Here is a 13,103-nt window from a genome sequence, read left to right as displayed (position 1 = left end):
GGGTTGTAATAAGGTATTGTTTTTCCATGTGTGTCTCAGAGATGGGCAGAGACACGAAGCAACTTGTAACCTCTCCTGACTGTCTCTCTCTTTGCAACAATATTATTAAAACTACAAAAGACAAGATTGTTTCCTGATTTAAATTCCCAAGAATGTGCAAGTGTGTGTATGGTACCTGACCAGCTGCCTGGATGCTGAGGATGGCCACTCTTGTTTCTGGGTCATTCTGAAACTTGTGAACTAACTGGACTCTCTCAGAAGATGGGACACTGCCATCGATACGAATATAACCAGCCTGTGTAACAAAAGCACACAATGCTAATTGCTTGTTCACCAAAGCAGCTCTTTCTATCGATGGGGAAAATTATACATATAGTGGAAGAAATAATTATTTGATCTCTCACTGATTTTGTAAGTTCACCCACTGACAAAGACATGAGCAGTCTATAATTTTTATGGAAGGTTTATCTTAACAGTGAGGGACAGAATATCAAAGAAAAAAATCCAGAAAATGTATTTGCATTTCACTGAGTGAAATAAGGCAGCACGGTGAATGACTGGTGAGCACATCCACCTCACAGTTCTGAGGACCCGCGTTCAAATCCGGCCTTGCCTGTGTGGAGTTTGCATGTTCTCACCGTGCCTGTGTGGGTTTTCTCCGTTTACTCTGGTTTCCTCCCACATCCCAAAAACATGGACGGTAGGTTAATTGAAGATTCTAAATTGTCCGAAGATATGAATGTGAGTGTGAATGGTTGTTTGTTTATTTGTGCCCTGCGATTGGCTGGCAACCAGTTCAGCGTGTACGCCGCCTTCTGTCCACAGTTGCCTGCCCCACCATGCCTGCGACCCTAGTGAGGATAAGCGGTGTCGAAAATGGATGGATGGATGAGTGAAATAAGTATTTGGACTGCATTTAAAAAAATGCTGGTATTTCAAGGTTTTAATGTCTTATTTGATATCTTAATCTAAATTTCTAATATTTTTGATACCTTTAAAACCTAACCCTTGATCCAGGTGGGGCAATTGAGACCTGATTCTTATTCGCAATGCAAACCTGACTGCAGACAGTCTTTGAGGTAGGGAGTTTTATGAGATACAGTTACATTTCAATATATTAGAATATATTTATTCTATTTTACTGAGATGAAATACGTTAAGAGATTGTGCAACAGAAGCTTGCAGATGACTATAGATGTTATTTATCAGCTGGACAATGCAATAATGACATGAGCCTGAATCCTTACACAGTTCCATGACAAATTTCCATCCATCCATCCATTTTCCGTACCGCTTATCCTCACTAGGGTCGCGGGTGTGCTGGAGCCTAGTCTATCCCAGCTATCTTCGGGCGCGAGGCGGGTACACCCAGAACTGGTCGCCAGCCAATCGCAGGACACATATAAACAAACAACCATTCACACTAAGATTCACACCTATGGGAAATTTGGGAGTCTTCAATTAACCTACCATGCATGTTTTTGGGATGTGGGAGGAAATCGGAGTACCCGTAGAAAACACACCCAGGCACGGGGAGAACATGCAAACTCCACACAGGCGAGGCAGGATTTTAACCAGGGTCCTCAGAACTGTGAGGCATATGTGCTAACCAGTCGAACACCGTGCCCCCCACAACAAATTTGAGAACAATACTGTAAATCACAGTCATTCACCGTGCCGCCCACTACAAATCTGAAAACAATAAATCACATCTATCGTCATCTGCAGGCTTCTACATTTATTTATATATTTATTTATTCAAAAACACAAATTTTTCTAATGTCTTGGCATTCAGGCAATTACATTTTTCTTCTACAACTTTAGAGAATATCCGCTCACGTGCCTTTTATGGACCTTTTATTCACCATGTGCAATTATGTATGTATTTAACTTTATTACTATATCACATTGTACAGTATGTATATGTATTTGCTTCTATTTTGCTTTGTTTTACTCTGCCGTCTGCAGCCAGGTTGGCATTGCAAATACCTTACCTGGATAAGGTTCAATAAAAAAAATACATGATGACTTCATGGACAGGTCTTAGTCAGGTTTTAAATACAGCTGTGTGATGTATTTGGTATCTGTAAATGTGTTTTCATGGGAAAAAAAACAGACGGTACATTGCAAATATTTATTTGTGAAGGGAAGGTATTTAAAAAAATAAATAATTCCCGCGACTGACTGGATTAGCCCCTCCTTGAGCTGTTACCTTATCGTGGTGGAGGGGTTTGTATGTCCCAATGATCCTAGGAGCTAAGTTGTCTGGGGCTTTATGTCCCTGGCAGGGTCACCCGTGGCAAACCGGTCCTAGGTGAGGGACCAGACAAAGTTTTCCCTTGCCCAGACGCGGGTCACCGGGGCCCCCCTCTGGAGCCAGGCCTGGAGGTGGGGCTAGGAGGAGAGCGCCTGGTGGCCGGGCCTGCACCCATGGGGCCCGGCCGGGCACAGCCCGAAAGGGTAACGTGGGTCCCCCTTGCCATGGGCTCACCACCTGTGGGAGGGCCCATAGGGGTTGGGTGCAGTGTGAGCTGGGCGGTGGCCGAAGGCGGGGACCTTGGCGATCCGATCCCCGGCTACAGAAGCTGGCTCTATGGACGTGGCAGGGAAGGAGCCCGAGCTGGTGTGTGAGGTCGAGAAGTTCCGACTAGATATAGTCTGGCACGCCTCCACACATGGCTTGGGCTCTGGTACCAGTCCTCTCGAAAAGGGTTGGAGTCTCTTCCACTCTGTAGTTGCACACGGTGAGGGGCGCCGAGCAGGTGTGGGTATACTTATTGAACCCCGACTCGGCGCCTGTACGTTGGGGTTCCCCTCGGTGGACGAGAGGGTAGCCTCCCTCCGCCTTCGGGTGGGGGGGATGGGTCCTGACTGTTGTTTGTGCCTATGCACCAAACAGCAGTTCAGAGTACCCACCCTTTTTGGAGTCCTTGGAAGGGGTGCTGGAGAGCGTTCCCGCTGGGGACTCCATCGTTCTGCTGGGGGACTTCAATGCTCACGTGGGCAATGAGAGTGAGAGCTGGAAGGGCGTGATTTGGAGGAACGCCCCCCCCCCCCCCCGATCAGAACCCAAGCGGTGTTCTGTTATTGGACTTTTGTGCTCATCACGGATTGTCCATAACGAACACAATGTTCGAGCACAAGGGTGTCCACACGTGCACTTGGCCCCAGGACACCCTAGGTCGCAGTTTGATGATCGACATTGTGGTTGTGTCATCGGACTTGCGGCCGCATGTCTTGGACACTTGGGTGAAGAGAGGGGCGCAGCTGTCAACTGATCACCACCTGGTGGTGAGTTGGCTCCGATGGTGGGGGGGAAGATGCCGGTCCGACCTGGCAGGCCCAAATGTATTGTGAGGGTCTGCTGGGAACGTCTGGCAGAATCCCGTCAGAAGGAGTTTCAACTGCCACCTCCAGCAGAACTTCACCCACGTCTCGGGGGAGGCGTGGGACATTGAGTCCGAGTGGACCATGTTCCGCGCCTCTATTGCCGTGGCGGCCGACCGGACCTGTGGCCGTAAGGTCGTCGGTGCCTGTCGTGGCGGCAATCCCCGAACCCGTTGGTGGACACCAACGGTGAGGGATGCCGCGAAGCTGAAGGAGGAGTCCTATCGGAGCTTTTTGGCCTGTGGGACTCCTGAGGCAGATGTTTTATTCTTTTCTTTTGTTTTATGTGATTTTCTAGATTAAATTTTTTATATTGTCACTCCCTGTTAAAATACACCTACCATTAAAATTATAGAGAGTTCATGTCTTTGTCAAAGGGTAAACTTACAAAATCAGTGAGGGATCAAAAAAATATTTCCTGCACTATAACTTAACAAATGGCTGCACCCACCTTTTTATTAATGTTCAGACTCTTGATGATGATTAGACGAATAAGTGGTGAATTAAAATTTTCAAATTAAAATTTAGATTTGATAGACTTTAATTGGAGGAGGCACGATGGACGACTGGTTAGCACATCTGCAGTTCTGAGGACATGGGTTCAAATCCGATCTTGCCTGTGTGGAGTTTGCATGTTCTCCCAGTGCCTGTGTGGGTTTTCTCCGGGTACTCCGGTTTCCTCCCACATCCCAAAAACATGCATTAATTGGAGACTCTAAATTGCCCGTAGGTGTGAATTTGAGTATCAATGGTTGTTTGTTTATATGTGCCCTGCGATTGGCTGGTGACCAGTTCAGGGTGTACACTGCCTCTCGCCTGAAGATAGCTGGGATAGCCTCCAGCACGCCCGCGACCCTAGTGAGAATAAGCGGTCCGGAAAATGAATGAATGAATAGACTTTAATTGGTGTCGACTAATTTTTGCAAAATTGCAAAGTTAAATGCATGAGTACAATGACAAATCTCATTTGCTGTCATTGGCCCACATTTCTAAGAGCATTTTGTAGCATTGTATGTTATAAAAATATTGCTATCGAATGCTACAGAAAATAATGATTCTGAAAGAAACACTGATGTTTTCAATTAAATCTGCCGGGGTGGACTTATTCATGTTAAGCACCATATTTATTTAAAATCCAATTTTTCATTTGTTAGGTAAATTATTTAAAACACTTGCATGCAGTCTACTAGCAGTGGTGCACCTCTTCTTTATGCATGTTCATTTCAGGGAAAAACATGCTCACGTAAATGGAGAGAGGTCAGGTGACCAGAGTTGTGTTCACCCATCCTTGATTTGAATAAAAGCTTTTACAATTGCAAAGGAAGGTGGTGGAGGTTTGTGCTGGACATTGCAAACAAAGGGCAGTTTATTAACATGTACTATGTATTAGGGACATTTCTGTAAAAGACGTGCAAATGAACAAAGCTGAGTGGAGGGACTGGAATGAATTAACACCAGTAAACAGTATTTTGTTCTGCTAAACAAAGAGAGCAGCAGCTGAAAGTCCATTCAAGCACAACTTGACTGAGTTGCTAATGCACCACAGTGAGTGCTATTTTCTTTTGTTTGGATCCTTGGGTCATGTGGAGTTGCTCCATTTTCACACTGTGCAGCTCCAACATACACTGTAAATGTAAGTACAGTATCATGAATACTGAGCAGTAGCTCACTAGGAAAAAACAGAGAGCCCAGTTTGACTTCTCCGGGCTAAAGGTCACAACCAAGAATCCGCCTGCTTTTAACATCATCGCAAGGCCATGAATCATTCAGTAAACAGCCTGCCTTTCCAACACCTGTGCTTTTCTCCAGCATATTGGTTTATGAAATAAGAGCACTTAGAACTATCAAACACAACCCCAACCATTGTGCCACAGGGTAACGGCTATAGCACAGAGGTGCGATTTTATCAGATACAAGAAATAGCCTCCACTGCTTCTCATCACAATCTTTCACAGAGGATTCCTTTTTTAGGCCTACTGTATTAATTGGTGAGTGGGAACAGAGCGGAATGAGCGCCTCACAGGGGAAAGGCGTTATCGCACGTTGTCGTGAAGCATTATGTACATCCAACACCTCCTCGACCTATGCCGCACACACAATCTTGAACCCTCCTGCTAGTTGCCTGCGCTAAGCTAAGTGATGCCGTTTGTTCGTGACAACTTGTGAATTACGTCGTAGGCGAGAAGCCATGGAAATTAAAGTTTACTTTCTGAGTGAGGAAATTATATCCTACTACACTGATCAAAGTCATACTTTATGATTGTGTTTAAAAGAGTACATCAATGAAAAGTGTGAACTTGCCATCAATATAATACATTACAATACACGAGGACTTCATATCTATTTTAGTTTCAGCGTTCCAGTGCTATTCTAAATGTAATCTAACCTTGGTACTGTTATAGTATGGTAATGACTAGGGAACTCAGAAGAGCCTCTACCAAGGCTCAAACATTTGTCACCAGTGGAAAAAAAAAAGATTATCTAAAATCTTAACAGCCAAAAGGTAAAGTTCATTCAAACTCCCAAGCTGGTCTACAACCAAAGATAACAAAAAGATCACACCAATTAAATTCAATGTTGAATATTACCAAACGCAATTTCGATAAAATGCCACTAAAACATGGTTTGACATTACATCATCTAACCTTGCATGCAGTACATTTCAAATTTAACAACTGTACTGTACTTTTTTTTTAAAGGGTAAATGTCCCTTAATTGTAGAGTAATGACAGGAAGATACTAACGTCATCAATAAGTGAGTAATGATATGGAAGGGGTTTTGCGAAACAAAATAAAATAAAAAATAAATAAATAAATAAAAATAAAAAACATTGACAAAGGTTATTCTGGTTTAGCAAACAATAACTGATTAGTTGGATGCTCCCCTCCACAAAATACACTCGGCAATAGAGATAATAGTGAATAGATGGGTGATGCTGCCGTTACCTTGGCCTCAATGGCAGCCTCGGTGCAGGCTTGCAGCATAGTGAGGTGATGGGCGAAAACCAGGAATTTGAGTTGCTCTGTGTCCAGCATCATTTTGATGTAGTCTTTCACTGCTCCAGCCTAGAATCACACACACGCGCACACGCACGCACACACACACGCACACGCACGCACACACACAGAAATGGACACAGATTAAAAAGAGTCACTGAATCTATCAATCCACTGGTGGACTGCACAGGAAGGAATTGGCTAGATCAGTGAAGAAGTCATTTAATCACAGCACCATCCTCTCTGTTGTGATCAATTCTCTATTTAATGCCAAGAGATCTGGACTTAAAAAGAGAGTGAGAACACAAAGCAACTGCAAATCAATACCTTGCAACTCAGAGATATGATTGGTGTGTTGCCCTCAGCCTGAGATTACGGGGAAAAATTAAGGTTCAGAGCAGTGTGAATCCAGAGTTGAACACATAACAGAAAGAGCACAGCCGACAGACTGAAAGTAAGTTTTTATTTTTATGTTGAATTTGAACTTTGGTCGTAATCCACGCAAATTCTAGCTTTTAAATGGGTAAGCATGCTAGGTCGGCCGTGTCATTTCACATTTCAATCACCTGACTTGAATCCAATCGAAAATCTATGGAAAGAACTAAAACTTGAGGTCCATAAAAGAAGCCCATGGAACCTTCAAGATTTGAAGTCTGCTTGTGTGGAGGAATGGGCCAAAATCACACCAGAGCAATGCATGTGACTAGTTTCTCCATACAGGAGGTGTCTTGAAGCTGTCATTGCAAACATTTTGTAAAAAGTATTAAATAAATACCAGTTGATGTGTTCAATACTTTTTCCCAGTCTCATTTCACATTATTACACACATTTTGGGGCTTATTTGTTCTACTTTCTTTGTATGTATGGATTACTTGTTCCCAACATCTGGTGAAATTTTCAGGTCAATGGCACATTTGGAAATATATTTAATGAGAAAAATAGTGACATGTTAAATACTTATTTCAGCCGCTGTATAAATGACATGCATCAACTTTGTAATGGAATCGGAACTTCAAGTGCAATATAAGGGTTCACGTTCATGCGGGAGTGGATTTACTACACCCTCGGAGCAGATAAGAAGAAAAGTGCTTATGTCGACCAAAGAAAGCACGCAAGGCCAGATTTGACAGGGAACGCCCACATTTTAGGGTTGCTCTACCCAGAATAAATGTCTGACATGAAGGTCCATAAATGACAAGAGTTAAGTTGACAGAAGAATCTGTACAGCTGGAAGAGTGCAACTGTGCACCTTTCTGACTTAAGCACGTGGAAAAATACGGCCCTAAACCAGACAGGAAACACGAATAGGGTTAATTTGCAACAATACAAAAGCACCTTAGAGCCAAGATGCCAATTCCCAAATCCAAAAACACCAGGAGCAAAAAGAGCACAGTGGACAGACTCACTACAAAAGACTACAACCAGAATCAGAATCATCTTTATTTGCCAAGTATGTCCAAAAAACACACAAGGAATTTGTCTCCAAAATCCTCCAAAGTATAGAAAGTGTGTCACACTCTAAAAATGATTAAGGACACTAGAATGGCACTTGGTCAAAAAGACAGAACTTAAAGCAGCAACCAAATACACACAGACTAACAACATGTAGAGGTCCACATGAAAGCAGAGCGCTGACTGGTGGAAAACATTAGGAGCAATGCAGACGAAGGATGAGTTTGATGTCAAGACACAGGTTAAACTAACATGGAAACAACAAGAAAAAACGCAAGCCAAAACCAAGTGAATTAGGTTAAAATCAAAAAACAAAGAACAAAGTACAGTAAAATTGAAAACAGTCCAAACGGTAACTTAAACACAGACTTCTGCTTACTTCTGTTCAACCCGTGACCTTGAGAGACAGATTGAAGCTTATAGTTAAAAAAAAAAAAAAAAAACTTAAAAAACAACGTAATGCTGAGTTAACTGTAGCCTGCAGGTATCTCGTATCAGTTCAAATTGTGCTGCTGCCCAGTGATCACCTGTGGTGATGACTGCGGCTGGAATATGGAATATGGAATATTAAGGTTTTTATTTGAGTCAAACACATCCCTTACTGGAGAGTTAAGAGACTCTTTGAGTGTGAAATCCCACCTCTATAATCTAGATACCTCCTGTGACCTGACAACCTCAGCAGCCATGACACCTCCTCTGGCAGGAGAACCTCTGCTTTGCTTTACTGATAATTAGTCAGTGCTCCAAATAATAAATCACTTCACCAGGTCTGCTGACCCTCTTCTGATCAGGAGGTCCTCATTACTGACGGCTTGGTTATGCTGAGTCCTTTCTGTTCAATTTAATTAGTGCACAAACTTCTCAACTGTCTGAAGCAGGCCGTTCACTTGCTTTAAAGTCCAGCATCAGAGCTGTCCTCTCTGGGTAATTGTGAGCAGATGCTTCGCGGCTAAAGCAATAAAAATACCCCAAAGGCTTTTTTGGCACCATCATCACCAGGCCGACTGGCAGGCATGCAAGCAGGCGGGGGCCATGCTGCTTGTCAGAGTGACATAAATGTGATATTTCACCGTTCTACCCCCTCACGATGATTAAAAAAAAACAAATCCTTCAAAGTATAGAAAGTGTGTCATACTCTAAAAATGATAAAGGACACTAGAAAGGCACTCGGTCAAGCACAGGCTGCAGCCAAGGAAACAGTGGACCTCCATAGATACCACATGCATGAATTCAAAGATAAATAAAGGAATTTAAAAAAATATATAATTTTCTTGCCCTTGTGGAAATTGGTCAAATTGTTTTAAGTAATCCTGCTCACTGGAAAAAAAACAAACAAACAACAATGTTGTTGGGGTGGAGATATCTGCCCTGAGTTGGACGAGATGGCTTTTGTCATGTAAGGAGTAGCCGAGTTGGGCTAAATTGAGCAGAAGCCAATCAGCAAACAACATGAAGCTCATAACAAGATACAAACACAGGCTTGTAGAGTTGCGATGATGATTGCATTTGGTGGTTATCTCCGGAGTTTGGTAAACCTTGGGGCCGCGCTTCTCGCGGCTCAGGCCAACAAGCTAATTAAGAGAAACACCAGCCTCAAACATGGCAGATGCTGTGCTTATTGCAATGTTTACTTTGCAATATGGGAGGCAGATATTCTGCCACAGCAAGAGAATCAAGCTCAGCGGCACTACAGACCAGGAGTACAGGAATGGAATGCTGCATGGATCCAGCCACCCTCACCCATTGTTGATTTCCTTCTCATTTCAAATTGAAAGCCATTGTTTCCATAGCAACACGATTACAGAGGTGTAATGGTGTTGGTGCAGGGTGTAATCATGCCAGATTGGACGTGACTAAATAATACCATAGTTAGAACCCCCTGGCTTTGTCTAAGTGCTTTTCACCAGCGACCATTAAGTTTTGTTTCCATGGCGATGCGCTGCCATGAGAGCTCACCAAGATGGAGTATCAATTCATCCTTTTTCAGAAAGATGATATTTATTTCACTGATTTAAAGTGATATTCTTTGCAAACTCTTGGCTCTCAGATGTGCCGCAGAGGTTAACATTGTTTGAAGGCACATTTTGATTAATCTTGTTGAGTAGGTTTGTTGACTGTGTGCCTCAAATGGCACTAATGATGCGATGGTGCATTTTTCATAGCATGCTCCAGTATTTAAACCCACAAGTTGTACTTCGGTGTCAGGGATGTTTTGGCCCGATTTGATTGCAAGCATAATACAGAATTTGAAAAAGAGATGACACAAACGGCTAAACACAGAGAGTCTGGTTGACTAACATCAATTAAAAAGCTCAAGAAATCTCAAATCAAGGAACACCAATGCCCACCACATAATACAGAAGGCTGTCCTGCAACCACACTGTAAAAATTGATGTGAATTTACAGCAGAATTTCAACATTATCAAACTGTTGGTAATGTATTACTAAAATTCAGCAGTTTATTGTTAATCAATCATCCCAATTTTTTGAATTACATTATCATACAGTATTTGTTGCACTGTGAGAAATTTCACCTAATCGGCATCTGCACAAACTGCAATCAGTGGATCAGCTCTTTTTTCCATCCACTGACACCCTGCTAATTATTGAGGAGCAGTTTTATTTCATGAATGACCTGGTAAAATATATATAGTGTACTGTAAGTGATGTTTTTGATTTGTTTGCATTAGCGTAACAAATGTACTGTGTGCACATCACAGGAGATGGATTGAGCAGCTAACTAGCACCATTTAGCAGCTATAGGTAACAAACCTAGTGCGCAACTGCAAAGTGCGCCGGAGCACAAATGGTATGCATCTTGACATGACATATTTTTACTGAATAATCATGGCAAACAAAGCTGCAAACAGATTACTGATTTTTACAGTCTATACTGTATTTTTTATTAAAAGTAAAAAAAAAACAATTTTGCTGACAGTTAAAGACTGTAATTTTACAGAATAACTATGGCATGGCAACTAGCTGCCAACATTGATTGATTATTTTGTTTTTTTACAGTCCATTCTGTATTTTTCATTCACAGTAAAAGACTGAATTTTGCCGAAAATGTAATACTGTAATTTTACAGAATAATGTTGGCAACCACAGCTGCCAGAAGATTACTTTTGGTTTTATTTTTTTAGGAGTACAATTCTTTACAGTGCAGGTCTCCTATTACCTTGGCAATTGCTGTTTGCTTGTACATCCGTGTGATCAGGCTCATGACCTTAGCGAAGGGGTTGCTGGTGGCAACAACCTCTGACCCACATCCCTTCATCAGTCTCTCCCACTCGGCGAAGCTGGCTGTGGCCTCCTGCAAAGCAAGGAGAGGGCAAAGGTGGTGGGATTGCATTCTTTAGTTTTTCAACATCTTTTTCTTTCAATCTCAGCTCTTTTGGAGATATAAAGGGCAAAACAATTAATGGTGCTACTGGATGTCCTAGTTTTCCTGGAAGGGAAAGAAAGATGGAGGAGAAAAAAGGCAGAGAATTCCCAAGGATGCGTCCCCCTCCAACTAGGCTACTGTGTTAGGTGGGTCAGGAGCATCTCCCAATTATAGCTGTCTTGTGACAAGCCAGGGTCGAAGATGGAGAAGCAACCAGGCCGCTACAATAAATCAAAGATGCCTCGTGTGCTCTCAAGGTGATTGGCGAGGAGTATTTAAAGAAAGAGTGGAGAGTGTAGCAGTCGGAGCGGCTGCCAGCAGCACGTGACATGCTATTCATAAACAGGTTCTGTTTATCATAAAAACGAACAAAAGTTGGTTGGTTAACAGCAGGGTGTCCTATATTGTTGCACTATTTTAGATTATAATGCACTACATGATGTAGAAGCCTGACAAAAAAATTGCATGCTGTATTGAATCACTGCAAAACTTGATTTAATTTCTATGCAGCATGGCTTTTGTGCCTTTTGTTTGTAATTCTCAGTTGAATCGCGCAGAACATTAACACAAAAGTTTGAATGGGCTCCTAAAGTTCTGCTTGTGAACCATATGGCAAGCTGGGGAAGGTAGTAGATGAGGTGATCGGGGAGGGGAAAATGGGGGAGAAAAAAAGATAAACGGAGCAAAGACTTATTAATGTGCACATCCTGTGTGAGTTTTCTTGGCGGGATTTTTGAGCTGTGTGTTTAAGATAATAAACAAGTTTTGATTGGAACATGAAAGTGTTTCCATTCAGTGAAATCATTAGCATTTCAGTAGAATTTAGTCAAAGTCAAGGACGACTGAATGAATAAATAGGATCATGTTGCAGGAGAAAAAAGATCCGTTCCATTTATGTTTTGTTGCTCAGATGTTCCACTCAGCAGTACCTGCATAAACAAGGGTTTGACAGTCGGGAAAGTAGTTTTTATTCAAATTATTAAATGTTATAGTCAAGCTTAACAATCTGCTGTTTAAAAAATGAGTGGCTAAACACTCCACCCATGATGATATTCACTTGACCACCACAGACAAAAAGGCCAGGGCTAAAAATGTAAAGGGCAGGTGGGGCATAAAAAGTGTCTGGCTGTGGAAGATAAAAGCCATCATTAGGGAGTAAAATTAGAGGACCAGGGCCTAGCTAGTGAGTGGTCCAGGTATGCACATTTTTAAGGGGGCTTGGAGATGGTGGGTGGGGGTCTTGGGTTGTAAGGTCTTTCACATTATTATTTTTTTTACATTACGGTAGGAAGCTAATGTTCCCCTTTCACGTCATTAGCTGCAAGATTCTCTATCATCATTTTACTACTGAAAAACACTGAGATTAATCTAATAACGAAAGACGAAAAAGTAAGCAGCTGCAGCCCGTGCCTACACCTGAGACAAATTATCTGCTTCAGCCAACTTCAGATAAGGGAGCTGCTCAAGAAAAGCTACAAAACACAACAATTGCTTTTCCAACAGTTGTGCATCTACCTACCTAATTGGCACCTCTATGGAGAAGCATTGGCCACCTTTAGCCACCAAATAAAGCATTCAGGGAGATTCAGGGGTAAAAATGCAGCGTAGTCACTTATTATGGGCATCTTTCTTATTGTCGTGTCGCTCCAAAAGATGGGGCTTAGTGCATTATTAGCACTAAAACAGCTCATACATTCTTGCAGCTGATATGAAAAAAATAATAACTGGTGCTGGTTACCTCTAGTGGGAATTCAATCCCCTGGTCTAGAATGTACAAAATTCAAAATTAATACATCTCAAATGATTATTTTATCTTGATTACTGCTCTCTTAGTTCATTTTGAATTTTTTTTTTTCATTTTAGACGATATTAAAGAAAACCT

The 13,103-nt window shown here is 42.2% G+C and overlaps 1 protein-coding gene across 12 annotated transcripts in view; it reads right to left on the bottom strand.

The window, feature by feature from the left end:
- zranb3 (zinc finger, RAN-binding domain containing 3) overlaps nt 1–13,103 on the bottom strand; it is a 145,855-nt gene that overhangs the window by 89,358 nt on the left and 43,394 nt on the right. For 10 of the 12 annotated variants that reach the window (XM_061797146.1, XM_061797147.1, XM_061797149.1 and 7 more), the window contains 3 exons: nt 11,015–11,149; nt 6,334–6,453; nt 176–295 (listed from right to left, as the gene is read on the bottom strand). In XM_061797146.1, coding sequence (XP_061653130.1) covers nt 176–295; nt 6,334–6,453; nt 11,015–11,149 — 375 coding nt within the window. The remainder of the gene's footprint in view (nt 1–175; nt 296–6,333; nt 6,454–11,014; nt 11,150–13,103) is intronic. The other 2 variants (XM_061797154.1, XM_061797116.1) reach the window with 1 other exon arrangement.

This window comes from Phyllopteryx taeniolatus, chromosome 1, assembly GCF_024500385.1.
Source record: "Phyllopteryx taeniolatus isolate TA_2022b chromosome 1, UOR_Ptae_1.2, whole genome shotgun sequence".
Lineage (NCBI taxonomy): Eukaryota > Metazoa > Chordata > Actinopteri > Syngnathiformes > Syngnathidae > Phyllopteryx > Phyllopteryx taeniolatus.
This window is presented reverse-complemented; position numbering and strand designations above follow the sequence as displayed.